General features: G+C 45.0%; 3 protein-coding genes across 3 annotated transcripts; 1 reads left to right on the plus strand and 2 right to left on the minus strand.

Annotated features, from left to right (window-relative positions):
* Positions 1-1,851: 1,851 nt before the first annotated feature.
* On the minus strand, positions 1,852-12,740 carry smad10a (SMAD family member 10a). The gene is made up of 13 exons (XM_070922361.1): positions 12,610-12,740; positions 11,176-11,251; positions 9,272-9,512; positions 8,836-9,010; positions 8,657-8,680; positions 7,197-7,409; positions 6,795-7,052; positions 5,482-5,583; positions 5,268-5,321; positions 4,849-5,032; positions 4,059-4,227; positions 3,740-3,878; positions 1,852-3,108 (listed from the first exon to the last, which is right to left on the minus strand). Exons 1-13 carry the CDS (start codon positions 12,611-12,613, stop codon positions 2,897-2,899), a joined length of 1,851 nt encoding a protein of 616 aa, XP_070778462.1. The 5' UTR covers positions 12,614-12,740; the 3' UTR covers positions 1,852-2,896.
* A 1,499-nt stretch (positions 12,741-14,239) lies between these two features.
* Positions 14,240-17,912, minus strand: snapin (SNAP associated protein). Its single transcript, XM_070921685.1, has 4 exons — positions 17,778-17,912; positions 17,355-17,401; positions 17,129-17,247; positions 14,240-16,055 (listed from the first exon to the last, which is right to left on the minus strand). Exons 1-4 carry the CDS (start codon positions 17,891-17,893, stop codon positions 15,948-15,950), a joined length of 390 nt encoding a protein of 129 aa, XP_070777786.1. The 5' UTR covers positions 17,894-17,912; the 3' UTR covers positions 14,240-15,947.
* Positions 17,913-18,066: 154 nt separating this feature from the next.
* Positions 18,067-22,830, plus strand: chtopa (chromatin target of PRMT1a). Its single transcript, XM_070922232.1, has 6 exons — positions 18,067-18,270; positions 18,991-19,080; positions 20,233-20,383; positions 21,039-21,213; positions 21,351-21,497; positions 21,758-22,830. The coding sequence occupies exons 2-6, from the start codon at positions 19,016-19,018 to the stop codon at positions 21,958-21,960; spliced, it is 741 nt and encodes a 246-aa protein (XP_070778333.1). The 5' UTR covers positions 18,067-18,270; positions 18,991-19,015; the 3' UTR covers positions 21,961-22,830.
* Positions 22,831-23,540: the final 710 nt, after the last annotated feature.

Below are 23,540 nucleotides of genomic sequence, written 5' to 3' on the forward strand. Positions count from 1 at the left end.
AAACTACAGCTCTCGCCTCACAAATCCCGGCCTCCGCATTTATTCACATTTGGATCTCGACCGACAAACAATATTCCCAGCGTAGCACAGTTCCATTTGTCCGAAGATTGTACCTCTTGACATTGATTATGTTGTACCCTTTTCTGGTGTATGCCACAGAAGAGTAGAGCTCTTTCTCGGTACACTCAGCCTACGTGGTATCTGAGCAGTTTATTTGAACTCTAGTGTGTGTGTGTGTGTGTGTGTGTGTGTGTGTGTGTCCGACGGGCACCTTAAAGTCGCCAATTACAATCAAGAACCTTCGGGCAAGTGCACCACCGTGCCGCTTGTTCAAGTTCAGCCGAAGATAACGTGACGCTTCACCAGTCTGAGTTCGACAAATCCACTGGGTACTTTTTTTTGTGGCACGTGCCGTGTTTTTTGTCCAGGCTTCAAGCTTTACATTCAACTACTAGAACGTATCCCTCCGCCACAGCGCTCATCCCAGAAACACAAAGAGGGAGTTTAGTTCTCCCCCAAAGGCCAACTTTGGAAGATATCCACTTTCGATTGTGCTGACGCCTCGTGTTAGCTTTAAAAGTCCAAACCTATTCTTTACTATTCTTCAAAGTGGGATTATTGTGGCACAAATGCTACCTACCCAGAGATGCCTGGACATGTTCATCCTGGGCCCCCATCCCAGGGCCACTAACCCAGGCCAAAATGATTCAATGAATGCTCATCCGGCTAATGCAAGCTTGGATTATTTCAGACACGAGGAAGCAGTCACATGATTGGCTGGCATGGCACTATGGCTACAGAAGGACATTTCTCAACTGCATCTGCGCGACAGTTCGTTTAAAGCTGAGGAACCGCCTGGAAAACACGTTGGAACTATGCAGTGAAACCCTGCTTAAACCACATTTATTGTGTAGTGCAGCAACATGGTTCTTTGCATCCATTTCATTTTATTGTATATTTTATCGTCTTTCTCAATAACCCACGTGTTCTCACCTGAAATGATAATTACTATGTCAACAGTTCTCATCCTGCCTCTAAAATTGGATTAATTACATTTCATCACATCTGATTTAATTTAATCTAATTTCATTTAATCTAATATTATGTCATTTAATCTAATTGAACTGAATGTAATCTAATTCAATTTAATAGAATTTAATTGAATAATAGTCTAATCTACTCTGATCTCATTTAATCCAATCTAATCCAACCAACCGAAGTGTCTCTCTCTACAAGAGGAAACTCTTGGCTTGGAATATGTCCAACCATGTAGGGGGACTCCTAATGGTAAGATAAGACACTCGCACTAAAGACGTGACTATGGCCCCCAAAATCAGCACGGATGCAGACGAATGCCCCAGAAGCTGCGCTGCGTGTCCGGCTGCCCCAGAAGAAAAAACACCACACCGACCTGGAGGCACTGGAGACCACAACCCAGTAAACTGTAAGAGATGACACCCGAAGTGGTCAGACCAGAGGACAGAGAGGCACTGGTGTCCGACGTTTGGTCTGACAACGCGAGCACTCGAGGTTTCTGTCTCTGGAGTCCTCCTCCCCCCCCCCCCCCCCCCCCGCCCCAAACCACTGGTGTCACTGTGACCATCTTTCTGCGGGAGAAGCTGCGGTGTAACTCGCGTTCCGCAGTAACACATACCCGGTTACTACAGTTACAGCGCAGTTACATTATGAACCTAAATAAATACTCAGAGGGCTTCATCGTTACCACTTAGCTGTTAGTTTTTGGTACTCCCCCCTCACAGATCGACTTCAGCCTGTCACTGATGAAGAAAAGTGTGTGTGTGTGTGTGTGTGCGGTTTAGGCGAGAAAAAAAACTACAAAACAAACAAAACTAAACTTTGCACTGTAGTTATGAGGTATTCTGGCTTTTGGTGATCACCAACCATTTGGTTACATACGGGGTAGCACTGTTTCATTACAAAGAACAACAAACACCATTTTCAAGCTAAATGTTTGGCGGGGGGGGGGGTTTAGTCATTTGGTACAAAAATAATATAGCTTGAGGGCTAACCAGCTACCAACGCTAACAGTTTGGAGTTTGGATCACCATACATTGAGGAGCGCGTGTACAAGCACAGAGATGATATAACACTGGTTTCCTTGATCCGTACTTCTACGTCGCTTCCGTTGTTGCTAAGACATAAAGAGAACTCTTAACGCTGTTTGTATTCAGGGTGAATTTACTGACAGCATGTTCCAGAGGTATGCAGCTATCTGGTCTGGAGCGTTTTTTTTGGACTCCTGGGTAGCTTTTGTGTTCAGCTGTCTCCGCAGCTGAATCATGCAGGGTTTTTTTGTTTTTTGTTTGTTTGTTACATGTGTGTATTCCATGAAGAAATGTAGAAATCCAAATTGCATATGGGGGGGGGGGGGGGGGGGGGGAGGAACTGGATTTCTGAAAACACATCCCTGGATTTCTACAGTGCACACAAATGTCTTTAGGGACAGAGACAAATTGGTCAGAACGCAAACTCAAAATCTTAACCTTCAGAGGCTCGACTCCCTTGTGTGTTTTGAGTTCAGATTGTACAGAGTAAAACAATAGAAAATCCCAAAGACATCAGCACTTTTATGTCTGCGTGGCTACAGACGTTTTGGTTACACTGTGTGTGTGTGTGTTTGTGTGTGTGTGTGTGTGTGTGTGTGTGTGTGTGTGTGTGTCTGTGAGACAGCATGAGTGATGTGTGCGTTGATTGTTACAAGCATAATGTGTTGTTGGTCATTTGGCGTTTTCTGTGTGTTTTTTCTTTTCCGATTGATTTGCACTGTGTATCAATTAGATAGCATATTTGGCCTGAAGCAAAAGTATCCAAACGCGTGTGTCTGCGTGCACACATTCATAGAATCCAGATTGGAATTTGAACATGGTCTTGGTCCTCAGTTGGCAGGCCCTGGGTCTGCCAAAGGCATAGTGTGCAACACCTCATCCAGAAGCTGCAGGGCGCGGTGCAGGTGCACTTCCACCCAGCAGGGCGTGTGTTTGATGCTCTGCCGGGGGTAGTCCGGCCCCCAGCCCTTCACGAAGCTGAGCCGCAGGATGCACAGTCGCCTCAGGTCGTCCACGCCGATCCCCGCTGCCGCAGACAGACCTGAACGAGAGGGTGACATCAGGAAATGGCTGATGGTGCTCGCTACCAGAGCGAAATTCCTTCGGACACCCACTGTCTCCGAGCCTTAAACCTCTTCTTAAAAAGCCCACTCTTGATCCAGAGGTTTTAGCCAACTATAGACGTCTAACCCCCCCTTTCTCTCTAAGGTCCTTGAGAAAGCGGTCGCCAACCAGCTGTGTGACTTTCTACATAGCAATAAGCTATTGGAGGACTTTCAGTCAGGCTTCAGAGACAGCAACTGGTGAAAGTTACAAATGACCTTCTAACTGCATCAGACAAGGGACTTGTCTCTGTACTTGTTTTGTCAGATCTTAGTGCCGCATTCGACACCATTGACCATCATGTCCTATTACAGAGACTGGAACATTTAATTGGCATTAGCAAAGTCAGTCATGGAGTTCCACATGGTTCTGTGCTTGGACCAGTACTATTCACCTTATATATGCTTCCTTTAGGAGATATCATTAGAAAACACTCCTGTAACACCCTGTCTACTGAGGATTGTATTAGGAGAGAAGGAGAATACACTTCACTGTACATTTTGCATTCCAAAGTGGCTTCCTCTTTGTGCTATTAATGTCAAAAGACCAAAGTCTCCAACAATACTTACTAACTGCAGGTGCGATGCCTCCGACACTGCCCGGACCGGGAATATTTCCCGCCACAGCCGCTGCCTGTGCGGCAGCTGCAGCCTGAGCCGTCGCCGCCTGCTGCTGCATCTGTCTGTGGCACTGCCGCAGGTCGAACACCTGGCCCGAGAAGCACAAGCAGCAGCTTAGATTACACACAGCAGCACAGGAGCACAGCTGGACAGGCAACCTATCATGCCACCTATAAGCTCAGTGGCTGCTCAATGGCCTTCTCAGTAGTTTAATATAAGAGAATTGATGCCCTATGTGTGTGTGTGTGTGTGTGAGCCGGATTCAGACCTTGATGTACGCCCCGGGGTAGATCTTGTGCACAGCGTCGCCTGGTGCTCGGCCCGCCTCCCTGTCGAGGTAGTAGCTCTGTACAAACACAGCGTGGTCGCTCATACAGCGCATCCACACGTCGCCCTCCCCGCGACACTCCAGCTGCACGCCTTTACCTATGTGCAACCTGGACAAATGGGAAAAAAACAAAAACAAAAACAAAACCTCAGGACAAACAGAGATCAGTTGTGCATCCCCTCATATTACAACTTGACTCTCTGAATATTACAATTGTTTTCTAATAACTCTTATGCCTTTTCTCTGGGAAAATATTTTTCTTTATTCTTGTAATATTATGACTTTTTCCTTGTATCATTATGATGGTTTTTCTTGTACTCTTTTAGATTCTTTTCCCAACAGTGGCCCCTAAAGGCCTCGGTATGCTTGTTGGATACTCCTCTGACAGGCCCCTTTATGCAGTCACTGCCTAGTTTACACTCCCTCAGCTCTCTTTTTCATTCTTCAGCTACTCCAGGTGTGGCCTTTCAGACCAGCTACACACACCAACGTCATCACGACCTAATCTGTTTGAAGCATACTGAGGCCTTAAAATAGGGTTACTGTACTTAATTACATTAAAGTGTTGAAGTGTTTCTGGGTTGTTTTTTTTTGCTTGTCCCCTGTATTTAATGGCAGGACACACAGGGTCATAGATCCACAACATCCTATCAGTTGGGCAGTATTGCAGTACAGAGGTGTGTTGTCTGTGGTCACTATCATGGCCATGCGTTTGTCTTCATTCGCTCACCTGGCTCTCTCGCTGGCATCTGTGCGGTGGACGTTGCTCAGCTGGCCGAGGCAGAAGCGGTCGCCTCCTGAAGGGTCGACGTAACCGTCCACAGTCACCACGGGGCAGCTGGAGGGCACCTTGAACATCTCACCCACCTGAACGTCCATTTCAAAGTAGGAGATGGAGCACCAAAACTCTGGTCCTGCAATGAAACCGTTACAAAATGAAGCACTGGGGACAGTTAACAGATATGAAACACAGGGCTTCATACCCACCGAGCCCCGTGCAGCAACCACGTTTATCACTCATTCTTACAACAACGGTAAGCGATTGCTCAATGCCAGTCCAAAGATACGGCAGGAAATCACTGGCGACATTATCAGTCGACAGTTAAATGTCTTGTAAGATCAATGTGTGACGGTGCAATCGCGTCTAACCTGGATGATTGGACACAGAAGGAGGGAAAGATGCTGAGCCGTGATGCTGAGACCCTGAAAAGCAGAGGTAAGCCATTATACAGAATACATGGTCATCACTCAATTTTCAAAAAAAAAAATTAAAGACATCACATAAGATCTTCAATATAAAAAAAAAAACAAAAAACAGAATCCCGTTGTTTAGAAGAGACACGGCTTTTGAAGCATATCTTACAGTGGTGGTTTGAATGATGGAGGGGAGGCTGTTGGTGACCGCGCCCGTTCTGCTGGGGTCCTATAGGAGTGTAGGAGGCTGTGCTGCTGCCTGTCCAAACTGCTGAATTACAGGGAAGTAAAAGGATGATGAGTAACAATTTACAATGTTACTTCATCCGCGTGAAAACAGGCCAAACATGCGGCCTAAATGAAGCTCCACGAACTCAACCCCGATTTCAGAAACTGGCACTGAATATTAGCAAATTTCAATTTCAGTTAATAGCTTTCTATCTTATGGAATGAATCACGCTGTCATTTATGGTGCCAGTCCCTCCGTCATCCCTTAACACTGGCTAGAGGATGCAGATGCCTCCAGATAAATCAAATGAACCTATGAGCTGCTGGAAGAAAAGAAATATCCTCTGGGAATAACTCTACGTCATCTTTAAATATGTCTCTCCTACAGCTTGACACGTGTCACTAATTCATTTCCCCTGTGCATGAGAGAGAATGAATTGAAAAACTAGAAACACAGAAACGGCTGTACAATCGAGCGCAGCTCTGTAATAAACGCTGCTTTTTATGAAGATTATCCTGTTGTTTTTGTTCATATATATACTTACTACAGGCTACAAAATGTGCAATAATCACATCGAATCAGCCATAGCTATTGATTTGGACACCTTTTACCATGGCAACAGTAGACGCTTCGAAGCATTTGGGTCAGCCCTACTTTCAATTAGGTATAGAGGTGCTGCAGGAATGATTCCTAAAGCCCAGAAATGAGTTCGGTTCCCTCGTCTGGAAGTCGATGGGTTTTTTTGAAGAAGTTAGATGCCTGAAATAAGGTCTGTAAGAGATTTACACGTTTTGTCCTACGACATAAAATACGTCAGCAGATACCCCCACTCGTGAATTCTGAAGGTTTTACCTATCTTAACGAAGGCGGTTGCTAACAAGCGGCTAATGCCGAACACGGAAAGTCATCTACTCACTACTCCGCCTTTACAGCCTTGTTGTGTTTATACTCTATATCTATCTGTCTATATATCTATATCTATCTATAGTCTCTTAAAAGTGAAGCTTAGCGGTGGTGACGTTGAAGTGGTGTAGTTCCTTTATACCCTAACGTTAGCTTTTCACTTCTGGTGATTCCATAGGGAACCAGGGCGATGCTAACTCCCAGGTTTGCCTACAAAAATACATCATCCCTGCAACAACTCTATTATTACACATTATTAGGCAATTGTTTCTCAAAGCCTGGAAAGCAAAACAAAAATATTGACAGTGAACAATATCCATGTTTGTATGAGAGTACATATGTGAACTCACTGTGGAAGGCAGCCTGGCTCTGAGAGTGCTTATTGCTGCTGTATCCGTTCTGCCCGTGCGAGTGTGGAGGAGGTAGGGAGGGTTGTTGCGGGTGGGAGGGCTGTGAGGGTTGCTGGGCTGCCTGCTGCTGAGGGGGGGGTTGGGTTGGGGTCGGAGGTCGCGGCGCCGGGGTCATGACTTGAGCCTGTGGAGATGCAGTTTGGAGGCGGCCGTCGCCGTGGCCGCCCTGCAGTGGCAGCATGGATCCAGAGCCGGACACTGGAAGGAGGGCAGAGGACCGCATCGGGCCTGACTTGAAAGATCTGACTCTGAGTGTGAGCAGCTACTCCCAGCCCACACAAGTTGTTTCTCTAAGAGAACCATTCAATAATGAATACAGACATCAGATATTGAACAGCTGACCTTTGGGTGAGACAGGCAGGTTCGTGTATCTGGTGACAGGTGGGGGTCCGTGGGGCTCAGAAGACAGCTGCGAGGGAGGCAAGGGCTGGCCATAGTGGTCTGGAGGAGGCAGCTTCAGGGCCACTTGGTGGTCAGACAGAGGCATGCCGGGTGGGAGGTCCATCTGGATACAGTCGTGGATGTACTCCTCTTTGATCAACCCGCCTGTTGCTGCTGCAGGGGGCCAGAGGGAGGTTAGGTCAGGTGGAAGAATCGCTACAGTGATATTAGTGTGGGACATAACCATGCTAAATCACATCCTCGCAAAACAGCCAGCCCCTGAATATCATCGATGGACATTCATAAAATATCGTTGGTGTCTCAGGCAATTACTATTCCGGCAGTCTAATAAAACAAAGGCCATTACTGGGTATTCATGGTCAAGTCAGGACCTGTGCGTCCCATTATGACTCGCCATCGGGAGTCTAGATTCATTTCTGCCGATTTTGTGTGCATTAATTTTTGTCTTTGTTCAGCACCTTCAGAACTGTCCTTACCCACATGCATGATATCCCTTTTTTTTTTTTCCCCCAGCACAAACTCAAGCTACAAGTCCGACTAATCACTTTGTAAATTTAACATACTATAAAGCTGCCAGAAACCCAAAATACAAGGAAAAAAAGAAGAAAAAAAAGATCCGGCCGCTTATAAAAAAAATAAATATTATTGTCTTTGTTGGTTTGGGTTGGGTCGGGGTTAGAGTAAGAATATCAGGGTGCGCCAATCAGAGACAGAGCAGGGTGGGTCATGCCATCCCGGGGAAAAAAAAATAATAATATATATATATATATATAATATCGCCTGCAGCCTACCTGCCCTGTTGGTTTACCTCATTAATGCAACAAAATAAAGCGTCTTTTGGAATGAAGACGGTGAGCACTGTTTAATAACAGCACTTTGTAAATAATATTCTTAATATGTGTGATATATTCGATATCTGAGTCAGTTAGTAAGCTAAATACCAGACCTGTAGATGCACAGTGCCATTACTTACATTCATGCATTAGGCCTGTATAGGACCAGCAGCATTTGCAAACAAGTGGCACACTCTGACCTACCCTATCTGTTGCAAATAAGCTGTTCCAGGAGGACAGTTTACAACAGAAAACTACTGGCCCGTGGACTACTTGCAAGGAGAGAGAATAGAATAAGGAATAATTCACTCAAAATGAATAATTACGTCGTCGTCTCACCCTGTAGTCTGCGGGCCAGTATTGATCATAATCCGTAATGATCCTCACTACCTGAAGTCAAGCACCAGAAGTAAAGAGGCAATGTGCAAATACTACTGGCCCATTTCCGGGGGAGTATACAATTATACAATACCATTCACTCCAGACTCTTTTGCCAGCTGACCCACTGTCTGTTGAAGGTGAGTGACTTACCCACTGGGCCACTAGTGGAAGGCTGCTGGGACTCACCTGTATTTTGAAGGCTGAGACCAACTGCCAGAGAAAACACAAAGAAGGTGAAATGAACTTGACTGGAGACACCATCGCGGAAAAAGCAGCATCGGTGACACGACACACTCCAACATTTATATAATTATAATATATTTGCTGTGCTATGCTGAGTTGCCGGAGGCACGGCGCCGACCTACCGATGCCTGGCGACACCACCCTCTCGTAATGGTAGGGGTTGACGCACACGTTGTCATACTTCAGGTCAAAGGCGTACTGGCAGAACTTGACGTGCTTGAGTTCGTTTTTGTGGAGGTCGGGCCAGCGCCACAGCCGCGCGTAAATCACATGGGGAAAGCCTTTCCTCCCCGCCACCTGAGGGGAGAGAGCACAGCAGCGTCACAGCGGTTCCTATAACCTCATGTCACGCTAGCTTTCAAGCTACTAAACCTGCAGAGACAAAACTGATAAGTAGTAACTGAAGTAACTGAGAGAAATCTTCATGCAAACGTACTGTATCATGCACGGAAGGTAGAAAGTACACATACAAGTAGTGTCTATATATATATATATATATATATATACTATAGGTGTTTGAATGTTGAAGGTAACCCCGCGTGTCAGAGGTGGACTAACCTGCAGCCGTCCGTCCAGCGTCCTCTGGATGGTGACACACTTGCTGGGGTGGACGCCATTGGTGGTGATGGCAGTGATGAGCGAGTCCAGCTCGTCCTTCTTCTCCTTCAGCTTCTTCACCAGACTCTCGATGGCGCGCTTGGCGAAGCCCTCGTTCTCGCCGCCCTGCCGGTGGCACATGAGGCTGTGGACGATGCTGAGGCAGGCGTCGTTGCTGCTGGGAGGGTTCACCGACATGATGCTGGGGCACGCAAGACAAAGGCTCGTTAGGCTTCGTGAGCGCTCTGGCCAATCCATACGTAGAGTGGCAAGTGAGGAAGGTAGGGATGTCCCCAGTTTGGGTCCAGTTACACGTCTATGATGTGACGTGTGATGGAAATTTAGGTTGAATCAACGTTCCAAATTTGGACCACTGTTGTGCTTTCATTTCGTCGACTATTTACATTTTCATATTTTCAGGAATAACTTTCCTTAAGAATGGGGGCAAACCAATTTACAAAGGGATTCATACTATGTCAGATATTATAAACGCTAAGGATCTAAGATCTTTTCAAGACCTAAAAAAAAGTGATTTTTTTAGTGAGCGGAAAGTTTCTCCTTTATATCTTTTTACTCACAGGTGTGTGAATTGGCATGGATATGAAGTGCGCAATACAAATATAAAGTTGGTTTCTAAAGAGATGAGACAGACTTGAGGTAAATGCAGTCAAACGCACCCTTCAAGGTCACACCAGGGCTGGGCAATACAGCTGAGAATGTTGCCATGATGAAATGTTTCTTTTCAGTAGATACAGATAATTATTGACCATGTTTAATGACCTATTTTTAATAAAGAACCAGGAGAAGAAAAAAAAAAAGGTTGAATTTAACCACCTTACTTTGAATTTGCCATACTCGCGAGCTGATTAACTGTTTGTGTGTCACTCATAACACGCTCCCATGCGTCTAACGATTTAAGTGAAACTATCGAAACAATTTCCTTATTACTATTGATTAAGTGTCTATCGCCGGTACAGTTTGATGAACACGAACCAAACGGCCCCGTCCACTATTTGTTTGCGATATTGAATAATAATAGCCCAATTTCTTCATTTCTCTATAGTTTTTTAAAAATAAATATGTATTTAATGCATGTTACTTTGTTTCATCTGTGCTATGTTTATACCTGGTTTTCATGCAAATTGCTCAACCTTAGTAAATCCAGTGGAATGCATAATCACATTCTGTTAACATGTCTCCTCACTTGCACAGATGACACACAATACCGCAACTCCAGCCCAATGTGTCCGCATGATAAATACGGACACTTGAGTTTGGGCCTGAAAAACAGGCAGGAAAGGTTCAGTAAATCTGACGGAATGGAGGAGTGAGGATAATACAGTCGACCAAGACGTTGATTTCTTCCATGTTGAGGTTTTACCTGGTCGTACTTCACTTCTGACCTAAAGTGAAAAGTCTCGTGAATCTCTATGTTTTGAGCCAACACGGACCAGACATGACAACTTGGATCAACTCCATCGGGCTGACGAAGATCACGGTATGGGGATGAGACTGCTGGGTCAACTGCTCAAAGCATGTCCATCCATCCATGCATCCTTTTACCTGGCAATTTCTGCTTCCCACTCTTGGTATAAAAAAAAAATTCACCAAGATGTAATCTAAATTGTGTAATGTGACAATTACCTTGTTACACTATAGTTTCAAACCACAGCCAAGCAGTGTCACACCCATGTTCGACCATGGTTGTGGAGCCAGGACAGAATCAGAATCAGAATCTGATTCTGAGGACAGCATTCCAGACCAAAGCTCACTGTGTTAGTACATAAGGCATATTAGCCACCTTGCTATCAGTTTTTGGTCATTTGAATGAAGGTACTACAGTCAGTGAGAGCCGTGTTACTTACCTGGTGTTAAGTTGGTCAGCCAATGAGTGACCAGAAAGTTCACTGGCATCATGATGGCCCAGCTCTGAATCAGTCCCTGCAAGTAAGAGCAAGGAGACCAGGGATTAGTCGACGCCAGTTTATGTGAGCAAATCCAAGAGTTATTACAGATCGTCAGTGGTAGGAAAGTATTAGATCCTTTATAAGAGTAAAAGGTTTGTAATACCACAGTATTACTCCGCTACAAGTGAAAAGTCTGAAAGACACTGGCTCTTACAGTTTCCCATATTACAAAATAAAATAACTTTTAAGGAAAAATGCCAACACATTACTGATTTCAGCTCGTCAAAACGTGAATATTTACTGGCACTCTGAGTCCTCAATGATAAACCAAGCAATCTGACAACACCGTCACCTTGGGCTCTGGGAGCTTTTTCTGACACGATTAATCAAAAATAATAATAATAACACAGTACAATCTGAAACGTAGTAGAGCTAAAGTACAATGTAGCATAAAATGAAGATACATTTACACGCCTCTCTGAAATTGCACATTTGAACGTTTAAGCTCTCTCCAGGTGGTTTTCGATGCTGAAATTTACATTTACAACCAAACAGTGCTGTACAGTGAGACCCCTCCAACATGGCCATTTGTCATTACAGCACAACAACTCGTACTGCATATAGACAGCCTACATGCTGACAGTAACTGTTGCTACACACACACACACACACACACCACACCTTTTCTTAAACATACTGTTAAAATCAAACAGGCCCCCAACGTCTGGAAACCAACGTTGATAGCACACTTCAAATTAAAACTTCCGTCAGTGGGATTTATCAGGATAAAAAAAAACAAAAAAAAACAAAGCCGAATTGACTGTTACCTATCCGCCTAATGGTCAAAAAAACCCAACAAAAAAAAAAACCCTGAGCAGTTTCCAGGCCATACATTCACTTCACTGACATTCCATATCGGTTCACATGCGTCACGACGGTCCGCCGTCTGGACGCGGAGACCGGGCTCACCTCACACAAATGGATAACCTCCGTGTAAAGACGCCGCGTTCGTTTACACGCGGGCGAACGTTATCTGGCTCCGCTCGAAGTTTAACGAATGGAAGGGAAGAAGAAACACACGAGTTGGCGGTCGAGAAATGCGAATACACACACACACACACACACACACACACACAGTGCAGCGTCGACCAGTACGGACAGTAGCGCTGGAAGACTTGAGGCGGCAGAGCAGCATTTGTTGCGGCGAAAAAGCAAGTTACAGTAAGCAACAATGTAGCAAGAACCCCCCCCCCCCCCCTCCCCTCTACCACCACCACCCACCACTACCACCACCACCTCCTCCTCCTCCTTCCCTCCTTCATATTCTCGGTTATTTGGTGTGGTTGTAAATCAGGAGATACAATAGATTGAGATCAAATTGTTTTTACTTACACATCAGCCGGAGTGGAGGGAAGAACGTGGACAGAAAGACCGCCGAGCTATCCGACTGAAGTGTTATACTCAGATAGCTCTACGTGCTGTGTGTGTGTGTGTGTGTGTGTTGACCAGAGCTGGTATCTGTGTTTATACCCCCCCCCCCCCCCCCTCTTTGTATTAGACCTGTGTGTCGCTCTGTGTTTACAGGGGTAATGTCTTTGTGAATTCCTGTGATGTAGCGAGCTAACGTTTATTTCCCGTGTGCTGCGCTGCGCTAGCTTGACGCTCCTCAGTTGTTTTATCCCTTTATCAGCCCCACTGTCTCCTCGTGCATCCTGTCCGTTCCTCTCGCGCACGCCACAATAACAATAGGAGGGAGACGTCGTGCGCGTCGGTGTCTCGACATGTTGCAGCCAATGGGCGGCCGGGTCTCACGGGGGCTCCCGTTCTCGGCCAATCGCGGGGAGGTTCTCACAGCAGGGCCGCGAGCCAGGGTCTGTCTGGTTCGTCTAGATTGACAGGTCCGCGAGACTGTTTTTTTAAGGTGGCGCCGCTGAGATTAGCGGCCCCCCCCCCCCAACACACACACACACACACACACACACACACACGCAGAGTAACTGCAACTGTTATTTGAGCAACAGTCGGCTCTTCTATGGTCAAAGTTAACATGCTTAAGAAAACTATTACTGCATCAGCGTTTTACCCACAAGTACACAGTTTCTTACCCCTTTTCTTGACTTTCGTGACCCCCGAAACCTCAATGGATCAGTTTCAGTACATCATTTGCAAATCTGTGACAAATAAGACGTTTTTGCATCGTGGCTTACTCGGGTTCTGTAATCATGTCAGTCAGTGTGGATTTTATTTTCAAGTTGAGGTTGATGGCAGCTCCACGTTGATTGGAAGAAATATTTAATGTTATTTTGAAATAAAAAATTTAAAAAAAAATCTATAAATACATTTTAGAAAATCTTCCAGGACCAAAGACGTCATGTGGGGTCCTGGTCCACAAGACTGTGCTTAAAATATAGTATAGACAGCTTGTGGCCCTCGGAGGATGACTCTTCTGGATTTTGGTGAGCCCTTTCCTCTGGTGCAACTGTCAGTAAATATTTCCTTTGACCGAAACCTTGACAAAAAGATTTTTGGTGACTATTTGGGAGTAAGCGAAAGTATTTTAGTCAGGTCTACAGCAGGCCATCTGAACACGGAAAAAATGTGATTTGTCTACAGGCAATCTTACAATTGGGATTTACTTGGGTTTCAATTAGGCAGTTCCTTTTAATAAACTTAAAATCAACAACTGCTTTTCAACTCAACACGGCTGACCAAACTCTCTTTGTCTCTTGTTTTCCCCTAAAATTAGCCCCAAACAACTAAAATTCAAGAAACAATGAATTAATAGGTAATACTGCAACCGTTAAAATTGAGCGTTTGAGCTAGATTGCCATGCAATTTGCCGAGCACGTTCATGCTCCAATTGGGATGGCCTCTCCTTTAAAGCCACCCTCTGGACCACGTTGCCTTTAAATCATCAGTATGTTATATATAAATATATATTCGGTCCAACGCCTTCATGTCATGGGACGCAATAAACATCAAAGGATAGGAGCTGACAAATGAATCATTTAAGGAACAGTTGTGCACAAGCTCAAAAAAAAAAGGTGAGAACATGACATTGTGTATTTCATAAACGTTCGTGTTTTTGAATACCATACAAAAAAAAACAACTGAAAATCGCATTACGTTGCATAATCATGGGGAGACAACAATCTGCACAGTAAGTTTCATTTTCGTCATCTAATATTTAACCAGTTGAATAACATTACGCTTTGTGTCGATTCGCCACAACCCATTGAGCTTTACAGGGAACAGCTTGGGACTCACTGGAGGAGTGGAATGTGTCCGTGCCTTTTAATGAAAGGGAAAATAAGAGCCAACTAAACTGTTCGGGTCACTAGCTTAACCACGGTATGAGGTTTAACACATTGTTAAGCCTGTGTTGTCACTTGAACCCCATTGTTTGCTGTGTCCTCAGACGCTGCAGTTTAAACGGCAACTGTTGTCCTGTAGAAATCACCCAAACTCCTGTAGAGGTCACTGTGTCCACGGTTTAACTCAAACCTGCCACAAAGCGCCTGTAAAGGTGGATATGTGGTCAGCTTGGCAGCAACAGAACAGAAACCAATGATCATACATGCGCCATCAGAAACAATCCCGAACGCGGTTTTAGTGTAAGCTAATACCTTATATTTGACAAATGACAGATACTGCAGCAGATTGACAGGAAACACAGGGGTGAAATACGCTACAATGTGATGTACATTTGATTGAAATATTCAGTACAATATTATTTAATGATGCTTAATATTAAAAGGGCAAATAGTCACTGTGCTGGGTCATCGAATTACTGTCAAGGGTGAGAATCTCAATAATTGTGCACACCTCACTTGCAGCGTAATCACATTCACGTGTATTGACTAATTGTGGAGGAGTGAGCAACAGCGGAAACAATGCAGATGACAACACCGCCAGTGGCAGTGCAGCAACACAGACACAATGATAAGAACAGTGACAATTCCATTGCCCCAGTGCATGGCTGTCAACCATCAGACAAGCCTGCTCCCGGTGCTCTCATGGACATACATCCACGAGTGTGCGACATGTCGTTGAGGTTGTTGTCCAATCAGGTACCAGTTCGGCACGCAGTTTATGCTTTTAAACCCCCCCCTGCAAGTTCTGGTGTGGTTGGACCCGTTCTAAACCGCAGCTAAGCTAGTCAGATGCTAAGTGACAGAGTAACTTTCAGTTCATAGAGAGCTATTCAGCTCTCATTTGTGAACAACCATGTCCCAAAAGCCAGAGGCCAGAAGAAGGCATGAAGGCCGGCCGACACTGCTTCCGGGAGCGAACCAAGGATCTGTTATTTTGGACCACAAGATTACTCATCTATCCTGCAAACACTCTTTTGCTCGTGGGTAAACGTATATATGTGTATATGAATTAATTGACTTGACTTGAAGACAGACACTATAGATGAATGTGGATAGCCATTACCTTTTGGTGGCCACATGTGTGTAATGTAGAGTGTGAGTGATCTGGTGATACTGTGAAGCTATTGGCAGCTGCCTGATGCTAAGCAGATTTGCTGCCCGGACTTTTTGTTACAACGAACATCAGACAAAGCAGCGCAGGACATCAGCAATTAGACAAGCAGCTAACTAAATGTCAAAAGGAAGACTTGTCGTCGTCCTCCTCCTGGCGTCACAGTTTCCTGTATTGACGGCGTCCCCTTCCTGGTCAGGACAGTTCGCGGTGTCTGCTGTGTGGGAGAGCAGGAGGCGGGCGGCTCAGGGTTTACTGGGGGAGCGGGAGGTGAACACTCCTGAAGCCTCCAGCATGGTCTTTCTCCTTGCAGTCTCCTTGGCCACATTGTGGTTGAGTCGCCTCAGACGTTCCTGGGGACAGAGTGTTTTGATTATGTTGTTGCTTGTGTATTGTTTTACTGTTTGATAGCTTGTATATTAGCTTATCCTGGATTTAAACTTGACTGGTTGGTAAGTGTGGTGGCAGTACTAGTAGTTATAGCAGTAGTTGTAGCAGTATAGTGGTATTAGGGGTAGAAGTGGTAGTAATGGTAATATAATAGGAGCAGTACTTGAGTATTTGTAGCAGTAGTAATAACAAGCGGCATTAGCAACATTAATACCAGTAGTATTGGTAATAATAGTAGAAACAGTGTAGCAGTTGTAGTACTACAAGAAATACTGCTACGGGTATTAGCTGGTTTTGCAGGCTGCCCTTTTTTTTTTGTATTGATGGTAGGTTGGCTATTTAAAAATGGCAGGTTTGAGCAGCACAAGCCGTGTAGAATATTTAAAGCTGCATTAACTGAAATCTTGCCACTAGAGGGCAGCGGAACAAGCCATGCAAACGATGGGAGTGGTGTTGGCGTCCACTATTCACTCTGTATTTGCTCTGTTTTTGGTCTCTACCAACTCCACTATGTTCGCCACCTGGTTTCTAACTGTGTCTGTCTGCTGTTTGCTGCTGAGCAGGTAGTGTACAGTTGATTATCAGAGCTTTTTCTCTGGAAACAGCTGCCTCCTGCTGCTGCTGCTGCTGCTGCTGCTGGAAACCAGGGTGATGGGAGCTGAGAGTTTGCAGACCAGAAAGGCTGAAGTTGCTTAAAAGCTCTGTGGAGCTGAGGGGAAACTGTGTGTGTGTGTGTCATCAGGGCAAAATGTGGTCCTGGAGACACTTAATGTAGCAGGAACTACCACCGAAGTGGTTTTGAGTACTTTGTCAGGTGTTTATATGTATCCTAATATGTTAGAATGTGGATGTGGTCCGACCTATGAATACTGAGAACTCATGCAATAATGCATTAATGAATGTACTGTGCACTCAACACGTTGATGCGAGATGGCCTCTAGTTGTGTTTGTCATTGTTAAAACACATTGATTAGTGCAGCTTTAAGAACTCGGAAAATAAATTTAAAAAATCCCACACCAAAGGCTTTCCACTGACCTGAGCATTCTGCAGTATGTTGTTTACTAGCACTACTCTACGTCTTGCATTCAGCAGCTTCTTTACATAGGGGTCCAGGTCTAGAGCCACCTTCTGATGTTCATTTATCCTGCATAACTCTGCAAAGACAAGTCACACCAATGATTAACAAACACATGGTATTTAACGTACTCCATACATTATAATAATGTTGTGTTTACGATATAGGCATATAAAGTAAAATTACCTGTGGCCAGATTGTCTATATGTTCTCTTAACTCTACCTGGCTTTCTCTGCAAAGAATAAAACAATCACATTAATATATCATATTACAAAATAATATATCAATTCAAGTGCACAGGTTCAGTGCTTATTCAACATTTATCAATAGTCCTTCAGGCTGAAGCAAAACCACGTGATATAACCAATGCTTAAACACACACTTCGGGGGAACAGCAAAAGACTGATGAAACCTGCGGGAGAGTTGGCTAATATTAATAAAGAGTGACCACTCAATTGCTAATGAATAATGACATAGTCTGGTCCAGGGCGACGTAGTCTGCAGTCACGAGACAGTCGAGCGGCTAGCTAGCACGGATGACAGCACACCGCTGTGTGTGTGTGATGCAGGCGACGAATAAATAATGTCAATAAGGGAACCAAATTTACCTGACCGAGTGTACATGCAAGTCGAGCTGCTGGATAGCTGGTCTCAGGAGGTCGAGCAGACCCTCGGCGATAGCGTCTTTGCCCGAGGAAGTCTCTACCAGAGCCGCTGCGGCCATTTTAGTAAAACCATCAACACTGCCAAGGGCCGGAAGTGACGCCCTCGCGGCGTCGACAGCGGAGTCATAAGAGCGTCTCCATTTTCTTCCCGAGGATAGTCAGTTTAGCTAACAGCACCATTTTAGGGAGACGCGTCGCGAAACCCTGTCTCGGGCATTTTTTTTTAAATAATTATTCTGGAAAAAGACCCCGAATTCAACTCGAGTTTGCTCTTTTTTTTTTTTTTTTTAAACAGCGCTTAGTTACGAAGCTAGCATATTATAGGTTATATTTAAACAGAATAATACAAGGACACCCCGCACGACCACACCGTGCTGATACTAAAGCTAACCCTAGCTGGCTGTAAGGCTATTCTCGACCCGACGCAACATTCTTTGTAAGTAAGAAGTGCAGAAAATTACTACCATAGACATTTGAAGTTGAGCTTCCTAAATAATTAAGCACAAGTAGGTGCATTTAGAGTTGACAAATTGGGCCGCTGGTGTAACGCAAGGGCCTATTTAAAGTCTACGTCCGCCTAGCTAACTTGTTTCTGCTGGTCAAGATTAGCCCGCTTATATGGATAGGCGTTTTTCTGTTTCATGTTCTCGACTCAAAACTGTTTCACTAAATGAAGAGTTCACCCTTCACTGCTATCTAGTGCCATTAATGATATATTACCAGGCAGCTGTTGGACCTGACCTAACGTTACCCGGTGGCCGTATTAATGGTCAACGTTGTTGCTCAGACGCCATCACCTTGTGATGAGGTTCACATTAACTTGTTTGGTAAAAGTTTTGGTTGATTTGTGAAGGAGTTGGTTAATGTAATGTCTGCTCTTTTAAAGAAAAGGAAGTGTTGGAAGGCTGTCCTAAAGTCAATTTAAAATGGTTTTATTATTTATAAAGAGATAAAAATCTGGTTTTCGCCAGCCTGAATCCACTCCCAAAGTGGAGCAGGCTATCAGAACCAACCCTATTAGAGCATTAGGGTGCTGTTATTCAAATGAATAATATCAACAATTAAACTATCCCTCACTTCATGTGTACTTCCCTTCTTGTGACTACCAGTTGACCTTGTTCTATTTTCTGTCCTGTCTGCTTTTTTTTTTTTTAAGGAGCCTGCAAGCAAAGTCTGTCAAAATGAGCGCAGCCTCCTCCCAAAAGGTTGTCCTGAAAAGCACCACCAAAGTGTCCCTGAATGAGCGGTGAGGCGCCACGCACCCCTGTCAGCAGTTAGACACCAGATGCAATGGGCCAGCCTTGGCTTGTGAAGGTTCTAGTGCTCCCAACGGAAGGCTACTGTTGGGGACCGGACCCGACATGGATGCTATTCTGACTGTCCCCAGTGTGTGCACTGCTCGCTCAAACCTTGTCGGTTCCCGTCGACAATTGTTGATGGCACCAGCAGAGTTAAATGTGGTTTGTAACATGGAGCAGAGTGGGGCTCGCCAAAGTCTTGTGTGAGTAGTGCACACATGTAGACAAGGGGAGAGGGTAGTGGTCGTACTTGGTAAGCCTTGGTAAGCCTATGGAAGACCAGACCACTGTCCTACAAATGCCTTGGCACTCCTGCTCCCTGTTACTTACACAGCAGAGTATACAACAAGTATACGCCTTGTTAAAGGGGAGATGAAGGCTTAAGCTAAACCAGGGAGATGGGGCATCCTTTCTGCCTCTCTCAAACGTTTCTCTCTCAAACCAGTGGAAGTGAAGCACATGCTCTTTTATCCTCCTGCTCTGTCATTGCCTTTCTGTTTTCTGCTCTAAGCCTATAAAAGACCAGGTACTCAGTCCGAGCTTGGACGTGACAAAGAGCTCCCCGTTCCCCCTCCCCATCTCTCCTTCCCTGCTCTGTGTCACACAGTGGTTTAACCACAAGTCACGGTCCATGCTGTCAGTGGCTGGGTAGCCAAGCACTCCTCGCGTCCAGGGCCTCCGCTGCTGCAGCGCGACGACACCCCGGCCAGTCAGCTGGAGGCCTGTAAGTGGCAAATTGTGCTCCTCTTCTGGCACCCTCTCTCTGCTTCTGTCCTTTTTTAAGTCTGTCTTTGCACTCTTGGGTTTCTTTTCTTTACCTTAGTTTTCCTTGTGCTTCTTGTGCTTGTTTGAAAACACATGCTAAACTCAATTAGAAATCATTCTGGTTTGTCATATGATTGAGAGAGAGAAAATGAGTGCCAACAAGTGGAACATGAGTCAAATGACAAAAGAGCCACCACAGTCTGTGTGGCCGCATCCATAATATGAGAAATGACTTGATGTGGAAACCCTGCTTCCTCCTCCTCCTCCTCCTCCTCCTCTGTATATCCCCTGTCCCCTTCTTTTACTTCCCTCTTTTTCCCTCCCACCTCCTAAAGCTTCACTAACATGCTGAAGAACAAGCAGCCCTCTGCGGTAAGCATTCGAGCCACCATGCAACAGCAGCATTTGGCCAGTGCCCGTAATCGCCGGCTGGCCCAGCAGATGGAGAACCGGCCTTCAGTGCAAGCTGCTCTGAATCACAAGCAGGTGAGGGCAAAGATCGGACACGCTGACTTTCAGTGGACCTTTTTTTTTTTTTTACCATGCAGGGCCATGTTGTAAACTGTAGACTGACTGGGTTTCTCAGTAATGCTAAGATTAGGGATGAGAATTTGGTTCGATGTGATTACAAAAGAAAAGGTGTATACTTAGTGATTTTGAATTGGATTAGATTTGTCAAGTTGCCACAAACGTGTCTCCCTGCTTTGAAAGTAAGCAATTGTTTGCTAACAACTTCTTAATCCAGGGATATGGTGACCTCTGTGTATTTTTATGGGTTTCTTAAATTAACTTTGTAGCTTTTACGATATGGCTGAAACATGTTTGCCCGAGAGGTGTTAACATCCCAACTGTAATAGTGTGGCAGACTCATCGGGCTTTGTGTGTAGTACACTTAGAGTTAGTTCAACGATTTGCGTGGTTAACAGTAGAACTACTGCATTCATGTTACAGTAACCAATCCACCAGGAGCTCGGTCTTGCATGTGTGTGATTGGTCAACACAGCGCTTTGCCAGATGACGTCGCGTTGCAGCTAAAGTTGCGCCTGGTCCAACTTTTTTGCTGTACACCCTGAGTTGTTTTGCCGGTCGTTATGTCTGATTTCATTTTGTCGTAATTGCATCCGCGAAAAACACATGTCAGAGCCTGAAGCAGCGTCTGGGGAAGAGCAACATCCAGGCCAGGCTGGGCCGGCCTGTCGGGGCTCTGATGCGCGGAGGACCTGCCGGAGGCAGAGGAGGAATGCGGGGGATGACCAGGGGAGGCCTGCGAGGACGAGCCAGAGGAGGAGCAATGAGGGGAGCTCTCTCCCTGAGAGGTGTGTATCCACAACCTTACACAGCATCGCACCAATTCCAGTTGCATGCTCAAGCAGGGCCAGGGCTCCACTCTCAGGGCTGTAGATTTTTCTTCCTGGGTTTGCATCGAGTGATGATGTTACTTTGTGTCGCACAGGGAAGCGAGTGGCTACAGGGGGCCCCATGCGAGGCCGTGGCTCTGCTGGCCGCCTGGCGATGCGCAGAGGAGTCCGCCACCGTGGAGGGGCAGCTGGCAGAGGGGGACCTCTGTCCAGAGGAGCAGCACGAGGGGGAGTAGCCAGAGGTAAGGGTGTGGCAGTGTTTTGTTTTGTTTTTTCCTATGGAGGCCTGAAGAGCTCAACACACTGCAGTTAAAGGAAACATGCAAGTAGCACAGACGACAATAGAAACTGTTTCCAGCTCTCAGGGCCACCGCAATTTTCCCCATTAATTAACCGCAAAAAAAGATTATACTTTTCACCCCAACTGAACTATCATAAAGGGATCATAAACTGAGTTGAATTGTTGACTTTTGTCACCATTGCTGTTTGTGTCTGTGGACAGGCCGCGGTGGACTGCGCGGGCGCGGCGGTTTCGCCAGTCGCGGAGGGCGCGGCCGCGGGCGGGGCAGAGGCGTCGGCCGGCCAAATGTGACCCGCGAGCAACTGGACAACCAGCTGGACGCCTACATGTCAAAGACCAAAGGTCACCTGGACGCCGAACTGGACGCCTACATGGCCCAGGCAGACCCAGACAGCATGGAGTGACGCCCCAAAGGACTATGACGCAGAAGCACATGTAGAGTCACTGCAGAACTGCACAGCTGAACTCACACATAGTGTAGTGCATTTTTTTTTTTTTTTACACCAGATTGATGTGCTGAGAAATTGTTAATTTTTAGATGGGAGTGGCAACAGTCCAGGATTCAAGATGTCACCTGAATGTGCTTCGACCACTTCTCAATTCTGCATCAACCTGCTCTTGCGAAACCCTTGTAATTCTGGAATAACTGTGCGAAGGGACCTTTTTAAACATTAACGAACTCTGCTGTTTGTAGACTTGTATGGTTTTTGTTTTGTTTTTTTAGGATATACATATATATATATATATATATGACATGAAAAGAAACACTTAAACTGTTTTGGGACATATCTGTAATGGCTTAAAACTGCTCAATGATCCAGTGGATGTTGTGTTAACCTTCTGTCGAAACCAATTTTCAACATTACACCCTTTTTTTAAAAAACAAACAAACAAAAAAAGAACATTTTAAAGTTGTTTTTAGAGACCTTTGGGGTCTCACTGGCTTATTTTGGAAACATTTGCAATGCAAACGTTATTTGTTAAAGAATGTGAGCAAAGAGTTTTTAAGTTGAGTATCCATTTCAGTCTTTTTGTTTTTGTAATTTAAAAGATGTGGCACGCTGAGGTGTTTCTGTTCATATTCCACCTGTCTTGCCTCTCTTCAGTGGAGTGCCAGCATTCTTCACTTGTACTTGAGAGAATTTTGTATGACGTTACCCAAAGCAAGTACAAAAGGTTTTTAATTCAAATGGAAACAATGGCTTGCCCTAATTGTGTCAATTGTATGGATTTTAAATGCCCTTGAGTAAAATGTTGACCACAAATGAAATGAAGTGAGTTGAAGTCTTGTGTATATCTCCAGAGGGAATAATTAAATTAGCCAGTAATGGGCGAGGCAAAGTCAAAAACAAATAACACAGTGGACGTGGATAGGTAACGGCTTCAATTTGGGGGTGAAAATGAGGAGTTCTTCAGTGATACCCAACCTTGACGCTTTAAAGTGACTCATTGTCTACTTGTGACTAGAAATTCACAAGCAAAGAGGTTTTAGGCATATGTTTAAAAAAAAATGTGTGTAGCATAAATGTATCCTTTCCTATGTTTTTTTTGTTTTTTTTTTTAAATAAATGCGACTTTGAGGTTCCTGGCCCCCCCCCCAGGTTGGGAGCCAGTGTCTTAAAGGTCCCATATAATGCTAATTTCAGCTCTATATTTTTTTTATTCTGGGACTCCACTAGAGCAGCTTTGCAAGATTCCCAGTTCATAAAAAGTCCTTATTTATCTTCTCCTGGCCCTTTTATGCGCCCCCCTCAGTTCCCCCCTCTGAAGAGTACAGATATCTGTTGAGTGAATGTCTGCCGATAAAGGGGTAAACAACATCTGTCGAGCCTTTCCAACACTTTTAAAAGAGGCACCTTTATGTAACGTGAACTCATAGGAGATAGGTTTCATTGTTGCATTATCTTTAATGGTCTGATTTGATTTGCCTCATTGCAATCCTGAAGTGTTTCATCCTGGTTCAACCATGTAAAGCACTTTGTAA

Source organism: Enoplosus armatus, chromosome 16 (assembly GCF_043641665.1).
Source record: "Enoplosus armatus isolate fEnoArm2 chromosome 16, fEnoArm2.hap1, whole genome shotgun sequence".
Lineage (NCBI taxonomy): Eukaryota > Metazoa > Chordata > Actinopteri > Centrarchiformes > Enoplosidae > Enoplosus > Enoplosus armatus.

What these genes read in the sequence shown, in the direction of transcription:
- snapin (XM_070921685.1), bottom strand. Translation starts at nt 17,893, where the DNA reads ATGGCCGCAGCGGCTCTGGTAGAGACTTCCTCGGGCAAAGACGCTATC. An exon ending in TATAGACAATCTGGCCACAG is followed by an intron (nt 17,248 to 17,354) that starts GTAATTTTACTT and finishes TTGTCTTTGCAG; the next exon opens with AGTTATGCAGGATAAATGAA. An exon ending in ACATACTGCAGAATGCTCAG is followed by an intron (nt 16,056 to 17,128) that starts GTCAGTGGAAAG and finishes CTCTGTCCCCAG; the next exon opens with GAACGTCTGAGGCGACTCAA.
- chtopa (XM_070922232.1), top strand. Translation starts at nt 19,016, where the DNA reads ATGAGCGCAGCCTCCTCCCAAAAGGTTGTCCTGAAAAGCACCACCAAA. An exon ending in AAAGTGTCCCTGAATGAGCG is followed by an intron (nt 19,081 to 20,232) that starts GTGAGGCGCCAC and finishes CACCTCCTAAAG; the next exon opens with CTTCACTAACATGCTGAAGA. An exon ending in CTGCTCTGAATCACAAGCAG is followed by an intron (nt 20,384 to 21,038) that starts GTGAGGGCAAAG and finishes AACACATGTCAG; the next exon opens with AGCCTGAAGCAGCGTCTGGG.
- smad10a (XM_070922361.1), bottom strand. An exon ending in GCTGACCAACTTAACACCAG is followed by an intron (nt 9,513 to 11,175) that starts GTAAGTAACACG and finishes TGCGTGCCCCAG; the next exon opens with CATCATGTCGGTGAACCCTC. An exon ending in TCTCAGCCTTCAAAATACAG is followed by an intron (nt 7,410 to 8,656) that starts GTGAGTCCCAGC and finishes GGCCCCCTGCAG; the next exon opens with CAGCAACAGGCGGGTTGATC.